This window comes from Pristiophorus japonicus, chromosome 1, assembly GCF_044704955.1.
Source record: "Pristiophorus japonicus isolate sPriJap1 chromosome 1, sPriJap1.hap1, whole genome shotgun sequence".
Lineage (NCBI taxonomy): Eukaryota > Metazoa > Chordata > Chondrichthyes > Pristiophoridae > Pristiophorus > Pristiophorus japonicus.
The window spans coordinates 70131404-70155713 of record NC_091977.1 but is presented as its reverse complement, the minus strand read 5'-3'; the positions used below and the strand labels follow the sequence as shown (position 1 = coordinate 70155713).

The 24310-nt window shown below is 43.3% G+C and overlaps 1 protein-coding gene across 3 annotated transcripts in view; it reads left to right on the top strand.

The window, feature by feature from the left end:
* Positions 1-24310, top strand: part of slc24a2 (solute carrier family 24 member 2) — a 299828-nt gene that overhangs the window by 258673 nt on the left and 16845 nt on the right. For all 3 annotated transcript variants that reach the window (XM_070856791.1, XM_070856790.1, XM_070856809.1), the window contains one exon: positions 20854-20997. In XM_070856791.1, coding sequence (XP_070712892.1) covers positions 20854-20997 — 144 coding nt within the window. The remainder of the gene's footprint in view (positions 1-20853; positions 20998-24310) is intronic.

Here is a 24310-nt window from a genome sequence, read left to right as displayed (position 1 = left end):
ATGTTAGGCATCATCCAATTTAACTCATTAAAAACACTGTCTCAATTCTAATGCAAGTCTTCCTATGAAAACAAAACTTAAGCAGTCCCGGGTAAAACATAACTTGTACATTAACCCCTTACATGTCTAGAGCAGAAACATACAATCATTTAAACTGTGACGGGAGTAATACTGTGTTTAATTTATATAACCATATACCTTTCTGGTATCCCTAATTTGTAACAGTCATCCAAGAAATCAAAGTCAACATTTGACTGATTATTTTTCCATTTGCTATTCTTTATGAAAATCTCTGGTCAGGTTGCTTTGTTTGGGACTAATCTGAAACATAACGATGATATGCAACAGAATTTACATGTGTAAAGTGCTCCTCATAAAAATAATACCGGTGGATTGGTGGACATGGAGCAGGCAATGGAGGACTTTTAGGAGAGAGGGAGGGGGCCAAAAGCACAGGTGGAGATGAATTTAGGAGTATTTTAATGGCAGGGAGGGAGATAGGCAGACAGTGTGGGTTTGGAAGAAAGTCCCAGAAGCTAGGGTGGACCTTGGGTGAAGACCTTTAAACTGGCTAAAAGATTGACTTCTGACCATGCAGTGGGAAACGAGCCAAAGGAGTGGATTGGATAGGCAGATAGTATGGCTGGAAAAGATCATTAGACAAGATGGAAGAAGAATGTGGAAGACCTTTAAACCAAGTCATGGGACACAGACCTCCATTATCAAGGATGGGGGTGACACATGTGGGAGAAGATGGGGATTGTGGCGTTCTATATTAAAATTTACAAGTGGTGTTGGAGAGGCTGCTCCATTCCAAGTCACCCAAGTTAATTTAAAATGTTTGATTTCGTCAAATTTCTTGCTCTCTTTGTAGAATTTCTGTTATGTATTGATGCTTGGGATCACTAGACACCAGGGGGCGCCACTGTCCGAGGTCATCGGGCTGTACGCGTGTGTGCACGGGTGAGTACCATGTCAAGTGCACACTTTGGGCGCGAATAAAGTTGAACCAGGTTTGCACCTGAGTGAGCTTACAGTAACAAGTCTTTCGAGTCATTATATACATTATATAACATTATATACATAAGAGGAGACTAATTGATGTCCTGTTTCTGACTGCTCCATTTTTGATCGGGGTGGAGGAACAGTGAGAGAACGGGGCCCAGGAGCATCGTGATTGGGGTCCATGAGAGGCCAGGGTTCGGGGTCCATGAGAGGCCAGGGTTCGGGGTCCATGAGAGGCCAGGGTTCAGGGCCCAGAAGAGGCTAGGGCCCAGGGGCAGCACGTGCCAGCCCACACTGCGATCTATGGATAGTAGGAGCATGCGTGCACACTAGGTCCGAGCAGCTGGGCTTGGTCTTTAGTCGTCTTGGTTAACCCTTGCCACTGGATCAAGACCTAGCTCTGTCAAGCTCATGTAGTGGCTGGTGTGCAACGGCCACCCCACGTTAAAAGAATCCATACACAGGCATCTTCCACCCTTTAGTATGTAGTTTGGGACCTAGCTAGGTCTTGATCTGCTGCCTTAAATCGCTGCAATGTGCAAGGAGCTTGTGCAGGTTGCTGTGAGCTGGCCAGAATGTCTTGTATATTTCATTTTCCAGCCTCAGCCCTCAGTGTTCCTCGTTACCCTGGCAACCCGATCTTTTTGGCGCAGATCTTAGGCTTCATCCACAGAGCTTAAGGATAATCTGCGCCGGGCCACATTCATAAGTTAAAACGAGGAAACTTGCAACTTTTTTTGGGGTGTAGTTGGGCACATAAATCGGCCATAACTCTTCAACTGCGCCAAAAATCTGCAATGTGGAAAATTGAGCCCATTGTATCTCCTGCTGGCCCCGTCCCACTATCCCTCGTCTCCCAGGCCCTAGTTGTGCTTCCAAAGCTTCATGCCAACTTTCCTCTCTGTGTTGCTGACCCCAAACCTACCCGCCTCGCTTTGTTGCCCTCTTCCATTGCGCAAGCACCCACTAGTATTCCAGCCTCCGCAAAGGGACCTCTTGAGGCCACTGAAGAAACTGGCAGGTAAGCTTTTTTTAAAAAAAAAAACGTACCTTAATGTGGAGCCACAAGTGCTTCTCCTCCCTCTGCATTAATACTCTGGGCCTTTGTCGGCCCACGTCTGCTCCCCTCCTGTTTGCCTCCTCCCCCACCCTCTCTGGATGTACCTATGGGCTAGCTTGTCGTCTGACCCAGTTGAAATCTTAAGGGCCTGGACTTAATGAGCTGTGCCGGGGAGCCCGATTGGCACTTACAGATCACTGGATTTATTCCAATGAGGCCCGGGGACACAGTTAGCGCACAAGATAAGCCTGGTGACTATTTTGCTTCGTTATTGGGTCGCTATCGCATTTAGGTCCCAATAAATCTTTTTAAAAGCTGCCGTGTAAATAATACATTCATTTTTGAAAAAGTTAAGATTATGATGATGAGATGTCAGTGTAAATTGTGATTAAATGCTTTATTTGCCCTCGAGTATAATCACTGCATTTGTTTGAATTTTTTATCTGAAAATTGGTAATCAGCATTCATAATAATTCAGCTTGCATACTCAGTCAAAATAAGTAGTGCCAATTTTATAAGTTGTACTATAAATAGCCTTTTCCCTTAGATTAATTCCCTTAGACTAATTCATGTGAGGAATAATTCATTTGAACAAGCTCTGTTAAAGATTAAAAAAGCACGTTCGGGCTAAAATTAGAAAGAAATTTACATTCGCAGATTTCTGAACAGCTTTCCTGGATGAGGTTTTATCAGAAGTAATTTAGCAGCAAGAAATGTATTTGGACTGTCCTTTCATATTATCTCCAAGTAGTTGCTCAATTCACATGTTAATCTATTTGCAGCTTCCATCGCAACATTTGATTGCTGTGTAATTGCAGATCTGCTGATTTGTAATGATGGCGTTCATTCTAATAGGTTCTCATTATGCTGCCATAATGACATTTGCCTATTTGTCTTCCATTTGTTAATGGTATTGTGGATTTACCACTGATTGTGGTATGTTACCACTGGTGGTAATCCAAGATTTACCATAATTACTACTACACTGTATTTTCCATCTTATATTAAACACAATTTTAACAGTTCAACCTGACTGAGTACCTCCCCTCAATTAAGAAAATTATTTTGAGAACCCCATTTCAAAAGCCAAACTAACAATGTTCCTGTTTTTTGTTTAGGCACAGGGCATTGATGGTGAAAATGTATGGAGTCATGTTCACCCCTGTGCTTACTGACCTTCATTGGCTTTCGGTCCACCTATGCCTCAGATTTAAAATTCTCATCCTCCTGTTCAAATCCATCCATGTCATTGCCCCTCCCTATCTCTGTAACCTCCTACAGTCCTCCGGTAATCCTCTGTTCCTCCAATTCTGGTCTCTTGTGCATCCCTCCCATCTGTCACCCCACCATTGGCAGCTGTGCCTTCAGCCATCTAGGGCCTAAGCTCTGGAATTTCAAAAATCTACCTCTTTCCCTATCCCTGACCTCGTTCCTTGTCATTTCCCTGTCCTAATGTCTTTTTCTTCAACTTGTTGCCAATTTTTGTCTGATGACGCTCATGTGAAGCACCTTGGGATATTTTACTCTGTTAAAGGCATTATATAAATGCAAGTTGTTGGTCTTAATTGGGTGCAAGTCACAAAATATTACAAAAAACGAGGCCTAAACCACAGAGCGCCTGTTTTACAGGCGTAAAATCAGGATCTAACAGGCCAATATTGCAGGTGATGTACACATGCTCATTCTCAGTGCATTGCCCACCATATTGGATCAGGCTCAGCCATAAGCGTCCAAGGAACATGGTTATTGTAGGACACTTATGAAATTGGACTGCAGTGAGTGCCTGACTCGCCACGTGATAAAAGTGCACAGCAAATTATGGCGCTAATGGGCAGAACCACCCTACCAGAGTACTATTTAAAGGGTTCATCCAATCCATACAGGTTAGATTCTGGTTTGTCCTTTTAGGCTACGGGTTAATTTCTGCGATTTAAAAAAAATATATATATTATTTATTTATTTATTTATTTATGGCTATTTTATGCATTCTGCAACTGAATTGTGACTCCTGGTCAGCTTTTGCTGGTGATGGACTGTTTCTTCAATTTGACTGCTCCTGCTCCTCCTGGTCCCACAGGAAAGTAAAATAGCTTACCTTAAATGGCATCTTCTAGTTAGAGTTGCCCTTCCTGCTGTTTACACCTGCCAGGAAAGCTGCAGCAGCTTTGTCGCTTCGGCTGGAGTTAAAATTGCACTTAGGCCCCGATAACATCATCGGATCGCGATCTGCAATTTTACAGAAGGACCCCACCAGCTTCAAGTGGCTGACTTTGCCACCTGTTCAGGTTAAAATTCAAGAGGGCATCATCCAGTTGGGACATTAGTAGGTAAGTCATCCAGTGAGTTTTAACTGCCTACATGTCCAGTTTCAGCCAGGTGTGTAGGGTTAAAATCGCCCCAATTATTTTCCCAAGGCCACATGCGATGTCCTTCCCAGAGCCTTGAACAGTGTATTTCCAAAGGGCTCTGCCCATCTTTTTGTCAAGGTCTCTGCAAGCATTTTATTTCAGACCAGTACCACAAATCACTGGTCTGCCATACAAATACAACAGCCTCAAAGTGAGGTCAGTAGACTTGACGCCCTGTTAACTCCGACGTTCTGGCCACCACCATCTTTATAGGGACCTTTCCGCTGGGTGGTCAAAGTGCCGGCCTGTTTCAGGTTGTAGGTCCCATTTAATATACAAATCTGGATCAGTCAGTTGGCCATCCAAAAGTGAAAATCTACCTCAATCAATGGGGATAATTGTAATCTAACTTGCCCGGCGGGATATTGGCAACATTGGATCAGCCTCCCATTTCACTTCAATGGAACGTAAAATAGGGCAGGGTCTAAAACAGGCAACTGATTCCATCCCATCGATATCCCTAGGGCAGCTAAGGTTAAAATTACTCCCAGAATTTAAAAAAGCAAATTTAAACCTCTTGAGAGACAATCAAAAAACATTATCCATGATTTTTTGTATTCCATTTTAAGTATGTGAATCCATCAAATTGGGAAAAACTTCTATCAGCACTCTAATCTTCCTTTCTTCACATCTGCAGGTGGCAGGTAATACTGTGCTGTTTGTCAAAATATTCTTTTTACATTACTGTCTGAGATCCTGCTATTTGCATCCTGATGCAGTTGGATGACTCCTATTATTTTTCTCAGCTGGTTGTCTGTTATTTATGTACTGTGTATGGTGTAGGACACCTTACACTCCAGGGGCTCTCTTCTAATCTGCACTCAACTGTTTTAAGTCAACATCTCCCACTGAAACAGAATGAGGTGGATCGACTTAAAGCAGCTGACTCGTGAGCGCTAATTAGCACTGAGCCTCTGAGACACCATCAGTATTAGCAGTAACTTGCTGGTTTTTGCTCCTTGTGGTTGATATAATTAAAGGTTTGGCAAGGCCAATTGTGATTGAATTTTTTCTTGTCATCCTGATGCGACATCAATTCAATTCTGGGTTCACTATAAGCTATCGCGTGTGGCACACTGCAGAACCTGTATTCTGTGCACCAAGGGAACTGTCGAAGTGGTGATGTGACTTTGAACATTGTCAGATTAATATGCCAATCACAATTTTCGTTGCCACAGCTGCTATTTTCATGCTGGAGCTCAGCTGCAAAGTGGAAGGGGCGAGGCAAAAGAATAAATGGCCCTGTGAATAATTTATGACATGGTTATCTTTTAGGATTTTGGTCAGACAACTATGGAATTGATAAAGCAATCGCATCTCTTTTTTTAAAATTGAATTGAGATTGCTTTCATAATAACCATCCCCCCCCCCGCCCCCCCCCCCAAAGCAAAATGTAACTATATGAAGTTCTCATTCATTGAACAAATTAAAACTTGCCTTAAATTCTTCTGTGCACTTCCTGGGATTGTTCTTTTGGAATGCTGACTGCTGACTCCTGAAGCCAGAGTTGTCCGAGACCCTAGGTTTTACTCCTGAAGCAACTCCGAGGTCAGAAGTGCAACTGGCTGGCTAAGTGTGTATGTGGGATTCACACACACAGCCCGTTTACCAGAGATGGCTAACACCTTTATTGCCCATTCCTACCTTCTCGTGGCTAGTTCACATTCTGATGCGATATATTATTTTCCTGGCCATATAGCTGCTCCGTGTAGACTAACTGAAGACGTCTAAAGTTTGAAGAAAAATGTTGTGGATGAGCTCTCTATATAAGTGTGTGTGCACCACTTGGCAAACGTTTGCTTCTTTTTTAAAAAGCATAATTCTTAAATCTGATTTTTAGAGCAATGTTTCTGCAATTGGTTCAAGTACAGTAGCCAAGATAAGTCGAGGCACATCATTGCACTGGGTGGCAATGTTTCCACGTGTGAGAGCTATGGGTTGGGGAGGTATCAACAATGTTTCTGCATTACCAGCAAGCTTCACAAGCTACTTGTAGTGTTGACGAACAGTGCGAAGCACCAGAGCCAAAGTGAATCTGATATCTGATTTTCGTATTAAAAGGACTATGAAATAAAAACTTTTTCAGTGGTTTGGGGTAATTTCCATTTATTAGTTTTATATATTCCCTTTGCTTTCCCATGTTCATAATTCCCAGTGCTGCCTTTGAACACTGCATTCCTTCAGGAGAACATACAATCAGAGTCATCGACTTCTCCAAAGCCACTACCGGAATTGTCTGATAGAACAGCCATGACTGACCCTACCGTTTCTGTCTCTTTGATATTGTGCCATAACACACTCATGCCTATCCTGTGTAGTGAGCTGGAAGAACTTGCCCAGTTAAGATGGGCAGTTTTGCATATCAGTCTAGGCTACTGGAGCCTGTTTGTAACCTGTGAATTGAATGTACAGGTATCTCTTGCTGGGCCACCTGTAACATTATTTCCAATTGAATGACCGTTTGGAAATTGTCTGAGCTCATGGTATTCATATAACCAGGAAAAAGCTTCAGCTGTATTTTTTTCTTTTTACCTGTTTTTTATAAAATAACATAGCATCCACATGCAGCATTGTTGTACATCTGCTGAAATATCTGCAGATTCTAATTCTGCCCTCTTGAGCAACTCTGATTATAATCATTCAACCATTGGTGGCCATGCGTTCAATAGTCTTGGCCCTAAGCTCTGGAATTCCCTCCCTAAACCTCTCCGTCTTGCTACCTCTCTTTCCTCCTTTAAAATGCTCCTTAACACCTACCTCTTTGACCAAGTTTTTGGGCATCTGCCCTAATTTCTCTGTGGCTCAGTGTCACTCCTGTGAATTGCCTTGGGACATTTTTCTGCATTAAAGGCGCTATATAAATGCAAGATGTTGTTGCTGGCAGCTAATTAGCTGTCTGTGTCAAAGTATTTGTTTTAAACATCAGCGTACATAATGCATTTTCCAATTGCTACATCAACACTTCAATTGTCTTTGTGTTGAAAAGATTTACAATTGGTATAATCTCCAATTATCTTGCCTTTAGTTTATCCCGCGCCCCCCCCCCCCCCCACCCACTACCGCCAAACCCATCCAAACAAACTGTTTTTCGCAGCAGTGTGCCTGCATTGGCCTCGCCTGTTCCTTTATCCATTCTCATCGCTGGAAAGGGTAGGGATTTAATGTTACTGTCTTAAAACATCAAAATTATTAAAACTATTATACTTGCATTGGAGGCTGTTCAGAGAAGGCTCACTAGGTTAATTCCAGAAATGAGGGGGCTGACTTATGAAGATAGGTTGAGTAGGTTGGGCCTATACACATTGGAGTTCAGAAGAATATGAATTGATCTGATTGAAACTTATAAGATAATGAGGGGGCTCGACAAGGTGGATGCAGGGAGGATATTTCCACTCATGGGGGAAACTAAATCTAGGGGACATAGGGCCCAAATTTCCCCAACCTCTTTTTCTGGCGCCCTCACTCAAGCTGCGCCGCTTTTGCCCGCCACCAAGAGCGCCGAAAAAAGACCTCCGTATTTTGCCCGCTCCCCAGCCTCTCCTCCGTCGTGGCGCAGCGTGGCCCAATGGATTGGAGGCGGAGCCAGGCCCCGGCGCTGAAAACAGTGCCGGGACCTCTACACATGCGCTACAGTCCTCGCGCATGTGCAGTAGTTCTTGGCAGGCCATTTCTGCAAACGCGCGCTGCAGGCTGTGTGGGAGGGGCCGAAGCACGCTGTCCCTAGCCCTGGCCAAATGGGCTTCCTCATCGGCGGCCCGCTGCGTTCCCTAAGGTAGGACTTCTATTTTTTATTATTTACTGGTTGATTTTGGTGCTTTAGATGCAGAGTTCCTTCTGTTTTTTTGTGTGTTATTTATTGATTGCTTATTACTTTGGTCTTGGTGCTTTAGGTGCAGGGTTCCTTCTATTTTATTTGTTAATTAATTGCTTATTACTTTTTGTGCTTTGTTTGGTGCTTGGTGCTTTAAATGTAGTTACCTGCATCGATTCCTTAACTGTAAGTAAGGTCTTTCTGTGCGGACAAAAGTGGACACATACACTGCCCTAAGTTAGTTTAGTACAGCTTTTTTCTGGCCAAATTGGCATAAATGGTGTAAGTGGCTGGGAACGCCCCCTTTTGGGGGAAAAAAACTGACCTAACAAAAAACCTAACTATTCACTTACACTGGCGCAAATTAAATGGGCATATTTGCAACTAAAAAGATACACCAGCAAAATCAAGTTACACTAAAAAAAAAACGGTGCAACTCATGGGGAAATTTGGGCCCTATGTCTTAGAATAAGGAGCCGTCCATTTAAAACTTAGATGAGGAGAAATTTTTTCTCCTCGGAGAGTTGTAAATCTATGGAATTCACTGCCCCCAGAGAGCTATAGAGGCTGGATCATTGAATATGTTTAAGATGGAGATAAACAGATTTTTGAGCAATAAGCGAGTAAAAGGTTATGGGGAGCAGCCAGGAAGTGGAGCTGAGTCCATGATCAGATCAGCCATGATCTTATTGAATGGCGGAGCAGGCTCGAGGGACCAAATGGCTTACTCCTGCTCCTGTTTCTTATGTTAACTTAATTAGTGTACTGGACCCTGTTGGTTGATATACTGACGTAACAGTTCCATTTATAAGCAATACCTTATTGGTATCTGTGTTGCAATGCCTGAATTTGGTGTTTATTCGCAATGTTACTATTGACCTGCTAAAATGCCATTTTCATTTTTTTTCAATGTGCCAAATGCCTAAACATTGAACCATTTTCAGAATAATTGCACTTCTGGAAGATTATCGAAACATTTCTGAATAGACCTAGTGGCATTATAGTTCATGAGGAAAATGCAGAAATTATAGGAAATAGTTATTTAATATAATTGTTTACAAATAGTTTAGACCAAAATTAGCCCAAAATAATGAAAATACTGAAAACTCATGGGCATTCATGAAACAGCAGTGAAAAATTCTGTTGTAAAGGATTTTCACCGCTCATATTTGAAGATTCCACAGGCAGAAACACAAGAAAGCGGTACTGCCATCAGGAAAATAGGCAAAGACACTCCAGCCACAAAACAAAGTGTGGACTGCATGGAAAAAGGTATTAAAAATAAAATAAGGTGAAGGCAAAAGTCAGTAATTTCTCAACTCCAATTTTACCCTTTTCCACAAACATTAAAAGGTCAACCATTAATGTCGGTGTGGGTCCCAACAGGAAAATAACTTTATTTGCTGTTTGTTTTTATCAGAAGTGAAACAATGAATGAAAATAAGGCTGTAAGGTTGCCAAACGTGGTAACATTAACTTAGCCAATGTGTCAAGTACTGGGTTCACCTTACGAACATTTGATTGTATACGTTATTCATAAGATCAATTTTCTGGAGTATTGTGGGCTTCATATTAATGTGATTTGTGGGAAAGCTGCCCCTGTTGTAAACAGCACACTGTCAATATAGAGAACCTAAAGCCATGAAAAAATTATTTTCAATGGAGGAAAGACCAAGAGGGGAAGACAGCTAATCTTAAATAATGATTCAAGCGGATAACATAGATTTAAGCAGATCATGTAACTAGAGGACGCGAGTTCAAAATGACTAAATCTCAAGTTTTAGGAAATTTGTCCCCATGAAATAATGGACAGGTGGAATTACATTCCGAGCAAAAGTATTTAATGCAATGCCGATTAATTCTTTTATAAAAAGACATGAATTAATATCTGGTTAAGGGTAGCATTAAAGGTTACATGGATAGGAGCAGGGATCAAATTCTCTGAATCACAATATTCCCCTTGCTGTTAGATGAAGAATGAGAAATTAATGAATGCAGCTGGTCAGATTTATAAGCGTGGTTTTAAAAGCAGGAATAACATTCTAGGTTATGCTTAATTATTCTGATGGTTCAGGTGGACGCTAAAGATCCTGAGGTACAAGTTGAAGAATACAATGGAATTCTCAGTGTCCTGGTTTCTGTCTCAACTAACACCACCTACAAACACATTAGCTGATCGTTCATCTCATCGCTGTTTGTAGAAAGTTGCTGGTGCAGAATGACTACTGTGTTTGCCAACACAAGAACTCCCAGAGTGGGGAAAAAACCTCAGCAAGCCAGCTTCATCCAGAGATCATATGCAATTATTCTGTTGATTCTCTATTTTGAGGAACAATAGGGGTGAAATTAGTCTGCGCTTGTAGCGTTAAGTAGCAGTCAATTTGATACTGCGTCCGATTTTTCTTTTCCAGGGAGCCCTTAAGTAGCACTTCTAATATAGAAAAGCATTCCAAGGTCATTTTAAAATAGGAACTGAACTCCAAGCAAGAGCTTGACAGAAGAGTCAGGAGACCCCCAAAAGCATGGTTGAAGAAGCTTTTAAAAGTGGGGTGAGATGTGGCAAAGGGTAGGGCTTTAGGAGAAGAGCTTCAGATTACTATGGCATGATGACTGAAGGCTATGGCTCCGATGGTTGTGGGGGGCACATAGAAGGCTGGAAAGAACTTAAGATATGAGCCAAAAGAAGGTTGCAGAGGTCGAGTGGAAAAAGCCTATGGAGGGATTTTTGGTCCGGGAAAAGATTTTGAAATTGATCTGATGGGGAATGGGGACTCAGTAAAGGTAAACAAGCATATGGGTGATTGGTGAGCAGGACTTGTATGGAATAGGATGTGAGCTGCAGAATTCTGAATGAATTTATATAGGGTAGCGCCAGGTCTGATCACTAAAAAGTTATAGGGCTGTCCATAGGGCCAAACAAGTTAGCGCAATTTATGATTGCAGATCCATTTAATGATATTGACCCGGGTTTATTTTAATCATCATCATCATAGGCGGTTCCTCGAAACGAGGATGACTTGCTTCCATGTCAAAAAAAAGGATGAGTTCACAGATGTTTCGAATGAAGAACCTGAACTACATCCTTGAGGGTGGAAGATGCCTGTGCGTGGATTTTTTTTCAACGTGTGATGGCCGTTGCACACCAGCCACCACACGGGCTTGACAGAGCTAGGTCTTGGCTGTGGCAAGGATTCCCCAAGACAACTGGAGACCAACTGTGCTGCACGGACCTAGTGCGCACACATATCAGTGTGGGCTGGCCCGTGCTGCCCCTGGGACCGAACTCACGCCTCCCCTGGGTCCCGATCACATCCCTCCACAATCTCTCTTGGCTCCTTCGCCCCGACCTCGCTACTCCTGCTGTATCTGCTCACGCTCCAATCACCGACTGGACCTTGATGATGTCCCTCTTTGCTGCTGTCGTCCTCTTGCACCAGCTCGCGCTGTACCTTGCAGTGGTATGCCACCACGCTGCTTCTGGGCCTCCGCACTCTGCTCCCGCTGAGCTTAGAGCTGTGCATCTCTCATACAACAACAATCCACAGCAGAGAGACAAGTGTGTGTCTGGGTATGTATGTATGCATGTATGTATATACAGCTCCCAGTTTTGAGTTTAAAAGCAGTAGTTATAGAGCTAGGAAAGCAAACTTAAAGGTTAAGTGTAATTTGTAAATCACTTGAGCTGTGTTCCTGTAGTTTTAAAGGTCACCAGAACCCTATTGATTGTATACATCACCCTCTTACTCCCCGAGATCCATGTTGATCTATTTGTAATAACTGAAGTCAGATGGAGGAAATACTAGCTTCATGCTGTGAATTGCAGCATCCATAATTTAGAGAATATAGGAGGGGAAAGATGTCAATCCTTTCATATATTCCTAGCACGGAGAAACACAGTAGAGCCAGAATTGGAATGCTTTATTATTTGGCACAAACATTTTGTACCAAAATTGCCACAGATTATAGAAATTGTGATAGAGCAGAGCATCAATGGATATTTTATAACCATTGAATCACGAGTTCGAATCATGCAGTTTTAGTTATTTGTGACAATTCGGTTCTATGTCATTAAATACTTGACATATCTTTGCAGAATGTTTCTGCAATAATGGAAAACATATTAGAAAAGAGATGAGCAGACATTTAAATAACAGCTATTTAAAGTGGCCTGAAGTGGGGATCTGGGGCCGGGTACCCCCGAAGTGCAAGGGGTGGAGCCTTGAACAGCTCGGGGCCTGGCGAGCACCCCATTGTGCTGTGGCTGATTTCTATTTGCACTTTGCCATCACACACTCTTTTGAGTGGCACATTTTTCTGTGTCCGAGAGCCAGCGAGATGACTTGCACCTTGCATATTTATCCAGAGGTGGGTGCTGGCCATGGGTGGTGGGGTGGATGGGGGGGGCGGAGGATGGGGGTAGGGAGGGGAACTGAACAAAGGGCTGAGCTGGAAAAAAGCAACAAAGAATAGCAGCCTATCACTGTAGCTTAGAAATAACTATTGATGATGAGAACAGATGAATATTTAATGCTTCATATGATATTCTTCTGTCCATTTTAACAAAAGTATTAACCCGTTTATTTAAAGTTGATTTAATGTTTCCATTAAAATAGGGTTCACCTGCTGTATTGTCAACAGTAAATTTTATTCTACCACTTTTTTTCTAATTATTAACCCTCTTGGTTAACAGCACAGAAGTTCTGTGACCCAGTTATTTGAAAACAAACTCAATCCGGCTGACTTTCAGGTGTAATGCGCATCGGGCAGTAGGCGGAACAATCACACCACCCATCCAATGGCCCGAACAATATCCGTAGTCAGGCCTCATTTGAATGTGATTGAGCTGCCAGCACTCAATGAGCTCTGACAGGCAGCACGCCATTCGGGGTAGGCAGTGGGGCAATATCTGGTGGCTCCTCTGCAGAGGCGAGCTGGACATCGTGGATTAAAGGCGGAGGAGGGAGAAAGAGAGGCAATCCAGTGGAGGGAGACACAGTGGGGTGGGTGGGGGACTGGCAGCTGGCCAGCAGAAACATGTGGGGGAAGGAGCAGTCTCAGCTGTGGCTCAGGTGGTAGCACCCTTGCTCTGAGTCAGAAGGTTGTGGGTTCAAGTCCCACTCCAGTCATTTGAGCACAAGGAAAAACCTAGGCTTGACATGCCAGTTCAGTGCTGAGGGAGTGCTGCACTGTCAGAGGTGCCGTCTTTCGGATGAAACATTAAGTCGAGGTCTTATCTGCTCTCTCAGGTGGACATAAAGATCCCATGACACTACTTTGAAGAAGAGCACAGGAAGTTATCCCCAGTGTCCTGGCCAATATTTAACCCTCAATCAACATCACTTAAAAAAAAAAAAAATGATTATTTGGTCATTATTTCCGTTTTTCCTGTATTTTCACCACCGCAATGGATGTGGTGGGCTCTTGTGCGAAATTCAGCTCTTTGTCTTTCTTTTTCCAGCGGGGTGGAAATCGGTCATAATGGGAGTGGAAGTGGAGACGGGTACAGAATGTCCGTCAAACTGGGAACGGAAGTGGGAGCGGGCAGGCGGAGAGTCCGCCGCTGTCAAGCAGCAGCGAAGCGCTGATGACATCATCATGCTGACGTGTCACCACCTCTCTCCCCTTCACTTACAGGGGAGGACGGCTGCGAGCTCTGCGATTAGTTTAGTTAGGTCCACTGGGCCACCAGTTAGGGCTTCGGCCAGGCCAGCGGCCTGGCACCCAAGAGGGGATGCCAGGCTGCCTATTGGCAACCCGGCTGAACCCGGGGGCGTAATTGTCGGGCAGGCCAGGCAGTCGGCCGACAAAAAAAAATAAGATGGCGGCCGTGACAGTGCGCCCTCACCTTTAATGGTGGCCACACCGCCATTTTGCAGACACTGCAAGCACAGTGCACCGACCAGTAAAAGTGGCACCGAGCAGCGGGCTGAAGATTTTGCTTTGGGGCGGGAGATCGGCAGTGTACGCTTTGACACACTTAGGAGGGTTCGGCAGCAGTGGGGACCACCAGAAAAACCACCGAGGTGAATTTCACGAGAGGCGGCCATTTGCCAAAAAAGCGGCGGCCATTCCATGCAGCCATGTGGCCGCTGCTTTCCAGCGGTAACGGGTCTTATCGGGAGGCTGAATTTCGGCCCCCAGATCCTTTCCCAGCTAAACATAGTTAGGAAACACTTAGGTTGAGGCTTCACATGTACCAGGACACTACAAGTTCTAATTGAAAATAGTGGGATAGAAATTGATATGCGTTGTGCTCATTTTTGGGGTTAACTCAGATGCAACAATGACACCTTTAGCAGTGGGATGGCCCGTACTCAATCTGCTCGTCCGTTTGTATTATGTATGAATAAAGAGTCTGACTAGATACTGTGAGCTCAAAGTAAAGTGTGACTTTAGTCTTTTATTGCAGGTCTCCAGAGTGCCTCTCCAGGCTGTGATGCCTCCTTAAGTACTGGTGCTCCCAAGGGATTGTGGGATCTCTTGGGACTCCAGGGGATGAGCACTCTGGTGGCTACACAAGGTAGTTACAGGTTTACATATATAACAACCTGGAACACTGCTAAATTCGTCACAGCATCCCCGGCAGCAGCCTAAAAGAGGTGTTAAGCTGCTTGCATATGTAAACACCTTGCTCCGCTTGAGATTCTTCAACTAATGAAAGGCAGGTTTTTTTCAAATTCAGAAAGCATTGCTATGGAGCCAGGAGTTGCTCCCCAAACTCCATCTCCCTCATGTTCGCCCCTATCCATTGGACTCTCCTTTGGGCTGTTGCTGGCGACCTAAGTGGCCCAATATTCTTGTAAAATGCATGAGCTGCCTGCAGCGGTTTGACTGGTCCTGGCAGCTCGCACAAAAAATGTTAATGAGACTCGAGGACCAATTTCAGGCATTCATCAGTCCTCCCGGTTGGGGTGTGCCACTGATTACGGACCTGAAAACAAGCTATAACCAATTCCCACTTCAGTAAATCTTGTTTGTCATGCAGTATACAACACAGCCTGGTTATAGTGCTCAAAAGGCATATGTTGTAGGGTCCTATATTAAATGGCTGTAACCAGAACGGCAAGAAATACGCAACCTCAAGAATACCAGTGGTTTCTATAGGTCATCTGTTAAAACAACAACGTAAATAAAAAATGTAACTTATCCTGAATATTACAATTAATACGGAATTGTTGTCAGTGAATTAGAATGCAAATTTATACAATCTTGGGGTCTGACTCTTGGACAGATTCAGCTTCACTTTGGCGTAAATGATATCAGCTGGACACCTTTAATGGCTAATGTCTTGTAATAGTTTCTGGATCCTCTTTATTCAAAGCACCAGGTCTGGATGCCACTTTTACAGACTGCAGCAAATAGATATGTTACTGTTGTGCTGTAATATGGCATAAAAGCTGCATGAAAACAAAATGGAAAGGCAGTTTTCAAAACTCTTAATCAAAGCCACTGGTTTGCGATTTTCAAGACTAAATAGACTGAATTGCAGAGCGCAATCAACAAAACATCAGTAACATTTCCAGAATCTCATGTAAAAACAGCAGCATGGCAACATGGTGGTGCTCCACTGCACTGCACCATAACCTGCAAAGGTAACACTTTACAGTTCCGCCTGAAGTATGAACCATCAACCCATACTCTCTATCATCTTTCATTACAAGTTTCAGCTCTGATACGCTGTGTGGCAATCCATTAAAGTTTCGTAAATCATGAAAAATGTGAATTATAGATCAAATCAATTAATTCTACATCTTCCCATAACCTATGCAAGGAGAAATGATCTCTCATCCCCACAGAATTTATAAAATCTCCTTTCAGTAGCATCGGTCGTACAGATCATTAGATATTATTTATGGCCGGTATCTATTATTGAAGGAAAAATAAAATCAGCCTTCTAACTCTTGCAAGAAGCCTGTCAGAGTCCCAACACTCATAATTTATAAGTAAAAGGAGTGGAAGAATAAATCAACTGTTGCATGTCTTTTTTAATAAATTTTTTTTTAAATGTAATTAGTGAAGAAAACTATAACTGCATGTTTGTCAGTTTAAAAAAAATGATTTTCAAATGTAAAGCAAAGAAACTAATTCTGGAGCTCGTGATGTTGGTGCTATCTCTTTTGCATCATTTCTATAATATATACAAGAGAACATTGCTCTTTTATTCAGCAAAGTATGTTGTTTTCAGCAAATTATCCTGTCTTTGGTTCTGTGTTCATAGTGCCTAACCACCCATGTGTGTTGGACAAAATACATTTCAAAAATGCATTTGGCACAATTTTGAAGATGCCTTAAGCCAGATGTGTCATTTTTGGCCTCCGTAGATTGCAGTGAAGAATAAACATTACAAGCCCGACTTTGAGAGAGGTGGAAAAAAAGCAAAATTTGCAAGAATTCAAAATTCTGGGGAACCTAGAAAGGCACAGACAAAAAAGGAACATCCCAGATCTTTTTACAAGTTCATATCAATTTCATTTTATTTTTGTTACCATTTTCACTAAAATATTTTATCATGACCTGCATTTCCCCCACCACCCAGTTTTACTGCCTCTTTCTGGAAGTCTCAACAAACCAAGCAATTTAGTCAAAATGTTAAGACTTTTTTAAAGCAATCTTTTTTCCCCACCTTCGATGCTCCAAGTTATATGCACATTGTGCCAGTTGTAGTCAGTTCCTAAGGGGGCATTTTCACTACAACTGCAGCATCAGTGCAAAATGGTTTTGCATTTTTCTACAACTTCCTCCCTGGTCCTCCAGTGCTTGGCCCTGCCAGGGGAGAGAGCTATGCCAGATCTTTACCGAGACCATGTTAATGTCCCGGGAAAGGAAATTCAGCCACACTGCACCAGGACGATTAATCCCACTGTCTAAATACAGCATGAATCCAGTGTCTGGGCCCAATCTGATACTGGGACAAAGTGGAGTGAGAATGGCTGTGGAAGGGAACTTGCCCTGATTTGTTTGAAGCAAATTCTGTCCTTAATGCCCACACAAGTTTAACATTTGTATGAAGACAAACCCACTTTATACAAAATCTAAGCTTGTAATTTAAATGCAGTCTATAATAGCCTTATAACAGAAAGAAAGAGAACGTATTTTCCTGCTCGTGCAGCCGTTTTGTAAATGGGCTTTCCGAGAAAGGAGAATTGCTATCTTGTCTGCCGTTTCAGATTATTTCAAAGTATTATGATTATTTTTGGCTGTGTCTGATGATTTGGGGGGTGGGATTGGGTTATTTTTTTTTGTTTACATGGTAAATGTAGATGACCTAATGCGGGGGGGGGGCGCGGTGGAAAGAGCACTAGACTGGGATAATTACTGAGGAGTAGCAGTACGAGTATGCTTGTGCTGTCCCAGCATGGATTCTTGCCTGTTGAGCAAATATCAGGAAATTGTGTGTAAAGCCCATTGTTTTTTATCGGTTAATTTTAATTGTGCACAGTACCCATGTGATTTCCTTGAATGAAGCTCCACACCAAGACGGCACAAGCTTTGATTTACCCTCATTAATAGCTGAAATGGAAGCATATCTATGCTAATTGTAGTGTCTCTGCTGATGCTAGTTCCACTCCATCATGCTGTTGAGGTCAATAATTTCGTCCATCTAATTCACCTAATGCCATAATTATTCATTGTTAAAATATATTTAAACCAAGTTATATACATAATAGAAAATTTAAAGTTAACCATAATTTGTTACATAGAGATATGCAGTATTTCTGGTTTACTCTGAGTGCAGTTGCAATGAGGGCAGTTATACTGTCTTGACCCAATATCTAAAGCAGAAGTTACAGCATCAGAAATGAATGAATTTAATCACTGGGACTTTGATTACAATCAAAATCCACTCATTGCAATCATAGCAGTGGTCTACAAAGCTCACTATTTTATATGAATGTCTTTTCATTCTTATTAGGTGCTCATAAGGAAAACTACTTTAAGAGTTAAAACAATCGACATAACATTCGTCCAGAAACACCTCAGGAACAAATTAAATTGATCCATGTCTGTAAATACAATCGTCTTAAAACACAACTTTTTAAGCCCTTGTGATGTGTTGCCTATATTTATCTGGCCGTGGATTCAGCCTAGGGAAGAAATTGGGTCCATTGAATCCACCTATCCACAGTATTCCTTTGGTGTATTTCTAATAACCTTGAATTCTATTTGTTGAAGAAAGATGGAGTTAAATTTATAAAGCGCCTTTCACAACCTCAGGACATCTCAAAGCACTTTACAGCCAATTAAATACTTTTGACTGTTGTAATGTTGACAATAACCTATCTGGTTCCTTCTTGAAGTACATTAAGGTTTCTTGTTTCACCAACTATTGGTGATGATCTGTTCCACACCAATCACTTAAGAAATGCAGGAGGAAATTTGTTTTACTATGTTCTTTGACCTTAATACGTACGTATGATCCCTCCCTCTTATGCTTTTTGGTTAGTAGTTCACTCCTGTAACTTTATTGGATGCTGTTATCAATTCATAAACCAGCTGGTACCTCACGTGGTGTGTGGTTCTGCGCATTCTTCCTACACCACAGCGTGATATGCAGCTTAAGACAATTACGGGAAATTCGCTTTGTGAGGAACAATACAGAGTACATACTGAAAGCTGCAAAGGACATTCAGGTCTGAAACTAGAAACACTTGTTTATACTTTATCTAAAACATCTAGAGGTCAATTTTAACTTATTCAGTAGGACGCAACAGCGCAATTGCGCACCCGCCCACTTGATTCACCGAGAGGCCCATGCCATTTTATATGCCAACCTTGTTTTAATATACATACTGGTCATGCACCTCCTGGCCTCCCAAAAACCTGTGTTTTAATTTTTTTAAATTATATTTTCTGGTTTTCTGAGTGACCTGCAGCGGTCCCCTTTAAGGACAGTTGGTTAGGTCACGCTATGCCTTGGACCAATGGACGGAGCATGTACGGGGCATTCTTCATCCATTGGTACTTCAAAGTTGTCCAGTATGTCATAGGACCCGAACTTACACACCTTAATGTGGCTCCCCCCTGAAACAGGCAGAGCGTCTGGTCAATCCTCATGAAGACCCTATACAAAATGGCGGCTAGTGAATCAGGAATGGGGCGGTAAGTTTAACCCTGCGATTTTCGGAACAGCACTGCCCTGTTCCCAACCTAGGAGCCCATGAAAATAAACCCTGTGATCTCTCAATTTTATGTGATTCAAAAGTGTATCTCAGAATAACTGACTTGGATAATCAGGAGCTGCTCTAAGTGGCTAAGACATGGGGGCCTAACTTGAAGGCCAAGTCCCGCCCAAACGTCCGCCGAGAGACCGGGTGACACTTTGGGCGGGAGCTTGATGAAAAAGAATTTAAAAGTTGGGCCGGTGGCAAACGAGCAATGTACGCAGTCAAACTGGGCAGCAGCGGGCGGGAGCTCCCAATCTCGGCGGCAAAGGCTCTTGCCGCCGAGGATGGAGTCTGGCTGAGGATGGAGTCGAAGACATTCAAAATAAAAATGATTGGGAAAAAAAAAAATTACCAAGAAGCCCTTCAGGGGAACCCATAAGGTAAGTCACTGTGGGAAAAAAAATGTATTAAAAAGTTAACTAACCTTTTTTTCCAGTTTTTTAAATTTACTTTGGGGATTAAATCAGCCTCCTCGCGGCAGTCCTTCACCCTGCTGATGCCGACTCCCATCCGCACCAACCTGGTATCTCGGCGGGCAGGTCACTTGCACCACTTGGCCGTCCACTGACGTCAGTTGGCGGTTCCCGGCGGTTCTCCGCTCCCGCCTGCTCCAGACCAAGTGCAAATTGGCACTGGGCGCAACCCGGAGAGGAATCTCGGTGGCAGCGGGCGGTAAGGCCGTCAATTTTGGCCCCATGGTAATGAAAATGTTATATTTAACTATAGAGCTGTCAATTATGGCAATGTTGTGATTGACAATTGCTCCAAAGATAGATAAACACACATTATTACGGTACAATAACTCAACAATAAAAAAGGTTTCTGGAGGCAGAATTTTAATATTTATGATTATTTCTGGAAGTGTTTGAGAATTGCAGAAAGTAAATGGTCAGGTCACCCATTGACTCTTTTTCTGCTAATCAAAGTTAGTAACAAGTCAAATTAGAACCAATACCCGAGTTGATCAGTTAGCCCATGTGAACAGGAAGCATTAGAACGCTTGTGATAATCATTTCAACTATACAAACCTGGATGTTTTAGTGCACTCAATTTTAAGATTGAAGTTGTTCTCGTACAAAACCCAGGACTGAATGAACATTTTAACATCATCTTCAAAAATATCTAATTGCTGTATTGAAAAGAATTTTCACCCCAATTTAATCACCAAACAAGAGAAGCTTTCACTCCTCAATCAGCACTGTATTTTAATCTGTAAACCTTTTCATTTATCCACACTACTGAGTGAGCGTTAACAGCTATTATTGCACTGCCAGCAAAACAATTGCTCAGTCTTGGTGATCAATGAAAATAAAAATCATTGTCCGTATTCGGAATGTTCATTGTGTTATACTTTCAGTAAGCATTGAATGAAATTACTAAATATAGTTCACTTTTTTTTATTAGGCTGAAGTTGCCACACAGAATGAAGATGAAGACCAGCCACTTAGCTTGAGTTGGCCAGATACAAATCGTAAACGAATTATCTATCTAATTGTGCTACCTATTATCCTTCCACTGTGGATCACCGTGCCTGATGTCAGAAGAAAAGTAAGCATTTGTACAGTTTTATTATTTCTTTTTTCTTTCCCCATCTCTTGCATAGTGCTTTTGATCTTTTCAGAGGCAAATACTTGTTGGAGGAATGTAAACCCAGAGACCCTGCTAGCAATCAAATTTTCTTATGTAACTAGTGGTGTTTCTATGCTTAATCACTTGAAAGCAGTTATTTTATTTCGGTTTTGGGTAAGAATGTCTGGAAAGCACCAAATGAACTGCATGCAGCAACACCTCTTATCTGTTTCTCGGGCTAATATCGAAGCTGTCTCTAGATATTTAAAGTTACGTGCCAGAAAATTTCCTCAGGACTTCATAACATCACATCGGCGAAAATTCGGCAGAAACCCAATCTATCCAGGGTTACTACCAAACTTCCGGCGGTCAATTAGGAGAGCCCCTGGGGAATTCTCGGCGACAGCACATATTATATGCAATAAATCATTCTTCGTTTGAGTCAGGACCCTTTTAAAACCTTCAAATGGAGTCACTAGAAGGTTGTGATGGTTTTACTTGGCAGTAAGGATATAGAAGATGCTACACATCGAAATATTTGATCCTGTAAGTGATACCAACTGCATTACTTAGAGGAGACATTGCATGAGTTACATTGACTTCTCCTCCTAGTCAGTCAGTGGAAAAATCAACTTCTGCTTTTAAAAATGGAATTGTGGGGATAGAAATTAGTATGCATTGCACCTATTATTAGGAGGACGGCTAACACAGATGTTGGGCTCCTTTAATATTTAAATTAGAGGCTGCACATCTATTAAAGGACCCCTTGATGTGGAGTCAGGAGGACTAGGAATTCTCCCTCAACTCCACAGGTGTAATGATCACCCTCCCAAAGACCATTCCAACCATCATCCTGGGCATATCTGAGGGCATTGATGACATTGATGTATACTTTGCCAGCTTCTGTGCTCCGAGTTTCTATCCGTAATCCCTCCTGGAAAATACATAGATGTGGACTCCAAATGAAGACGAGATCAGGCTTGAATGTGATGATTGAATATTTAATGTTAACACTTGCATCTAAAGAATGGCTACATGTTTCAACTACTGTGAGATGCCTGTGGAGCTACACTCAGCAAGATTGGGATCAAGTTTTGGCCTGAGTTGCTCCTATTTTTTTGGAGCAACTGGTTTAGAATGGAGTATCTTAGAAATTGCAATTCTTGGCATTTAGTTTGCTCCAGTTCTAGTCAGTTTGAACAGTCTCATTTTGGAACAGTTTTTTTTTCAAAAGGGGGCGTGTCCAACCACTTACACCTGTTTTGAAAGTTTAGGCAGTGAAAACTTACTTCAAACTAACTTAGAATGGAGTAAGTGTAGATTTTTGTACGCTCAGAAAAACCTTGCCTGCACTTTACAAATCAGGCGTAGGTTACAAATCAGGTGTAGGGAATGGAGGGGGGGGGGGAAGGGAAGTAATTAAATTCTACAAGCATTCAGCAGTCTTACTTATACAAATAAAGAGCCATCCTGACTTAAAAAATTATAAACAAAGCAAAGACAAAATATTGAATATTCCTACCTGTGAGAAGCAGCAGCAGCCTTCGAGCTGCGGTGCTTCAGGCAGGCTTTCCTTCCATGTAGGAGACAGGAGTGGCGTCAGTGGCTGACGGCAGCCCAACAACAACGGCAGCAAGCAGCCTTCGAGCTGCGGTGCTTCAGGCAGGCTTTCCTTCCATGTAGGAGACAGGAGTGGCGTCAGTGGCTGACGGCAGCCCAACAACAACGGCAGCAAGCAGCCTTCGAGCTGCGGTGCTTCAGGCAGGCTTTCCATGTAGGAGACAGGGGCGGCGTCAGTGGCTCGACGGCAGCCCAACAACAACGGCAGCAAGCAGCCTTCGAGCTGCGGTGCTTCAGGCAGGCCTTCCTTCCATGTAGGAGACAGGAGTGGCGTCAGTGGCTGACGGCGACCGAAGACACAGCAAGCAGCCTTCGAGCTGCGAGGGAGACTGAGGTCATTCGGCCAGGGACAGGGAGAGGCAGCCAGATAGCCAGGTTGAAACTTAAATTTGCAGAATGGGTGCTGCATTGTCAACACCACGTATTATGCAATGGTTCGCCATCAATTCACTGCATAGGAGAGAATTGATAAGAGCTCACTGCACCAGGAACGTCATAGCCTGTAGGCTGATGGGCAGGAGACCTTACCCACGTCGGCAATATTGAGCCAGGCGCTCGTACCTGGACATGAGCGAGGCTGATTGTGTGAAAAGGCTGCGTTTCCGCAGAGAAGTTGTCGCTGAGATCTGTGATATGGTGAGAGCAGATTTGCAGCCCAGAAACAGAACGCCGACTGCCTTGTCTGTTGAAGTGAAGGTAATAGCTGCACTTGCCTTCTATGCCTCGGGATCGTTTCGGGCTACAACTAGAGATGTGTGCGCCATCTCTCAACGTGCAATACATGCCTGCATTTACCAGGTCACGGCTGCACTGTATGCACGGGAGGAATTACTTCATCAATTTCCCAGTGACCGCACAAGCGATCTATGAGAGGGCTGTGGGCTTCTTCAGGATTGCCGGCTTCCCAAAGGTACAGGGCTGCATTGATTGTACCCACATTGCCTTGCGAGCACCTGTGGAGGATTCCGAGCAGTACAGGAATAGGAAAGGTTTCCACTCCCTCAATGTGCAGCTCGTGTGTGACGACAAGCAGCGCATCATGTCAGTCGATGCGAGATACCCTGGCAGCACCCACGATGCGTTCATCCTACGCGACAGCATTATATCTGACATGTTTGAGCAGCAGCCAGAAGGGCAGAGCTGGCTACTGGGAGACAAAGGGTACGGCCTGACCACGTGGCTCATGACGCCCCTACACATGACACGGACAGAAGCTGACCGTCAGTACAACATGGAGCATATTTCTCCCGTCAGGACCGTCACCTCTTCACCCACTGCACTAACGCTACTGATGAGTGATCGGGTAAGCTCATTGGTCTCCATACCCAATGCCACAACCTGAGCCACATCTGTTGCACGCTGCATCTCAGGAGAGCGTGTCGCCAATCTCCTTCTCCTCTGCCCGGGTCTGCCTCATGGCACCACTACACTGGGAGGCGCGGGCACGGACGGTGGGACGCTCGGTGTTCCAAATGGCACCACTACACAGGGAGGCACGGGCTGGGACGCTTGGTGCTCCAGATGGCAGCACTCGAGTGCGAGCCATGGGCTGGGATGGTGGGTGAATGGGTGTAAACTGCTCCATTATATCACCAGCACCACTGGGACCCACAATGTCGGAATCAAAACCATGGAAGGTGGAACCAGAACTTATGCGAGTGGGAGGCGCAGG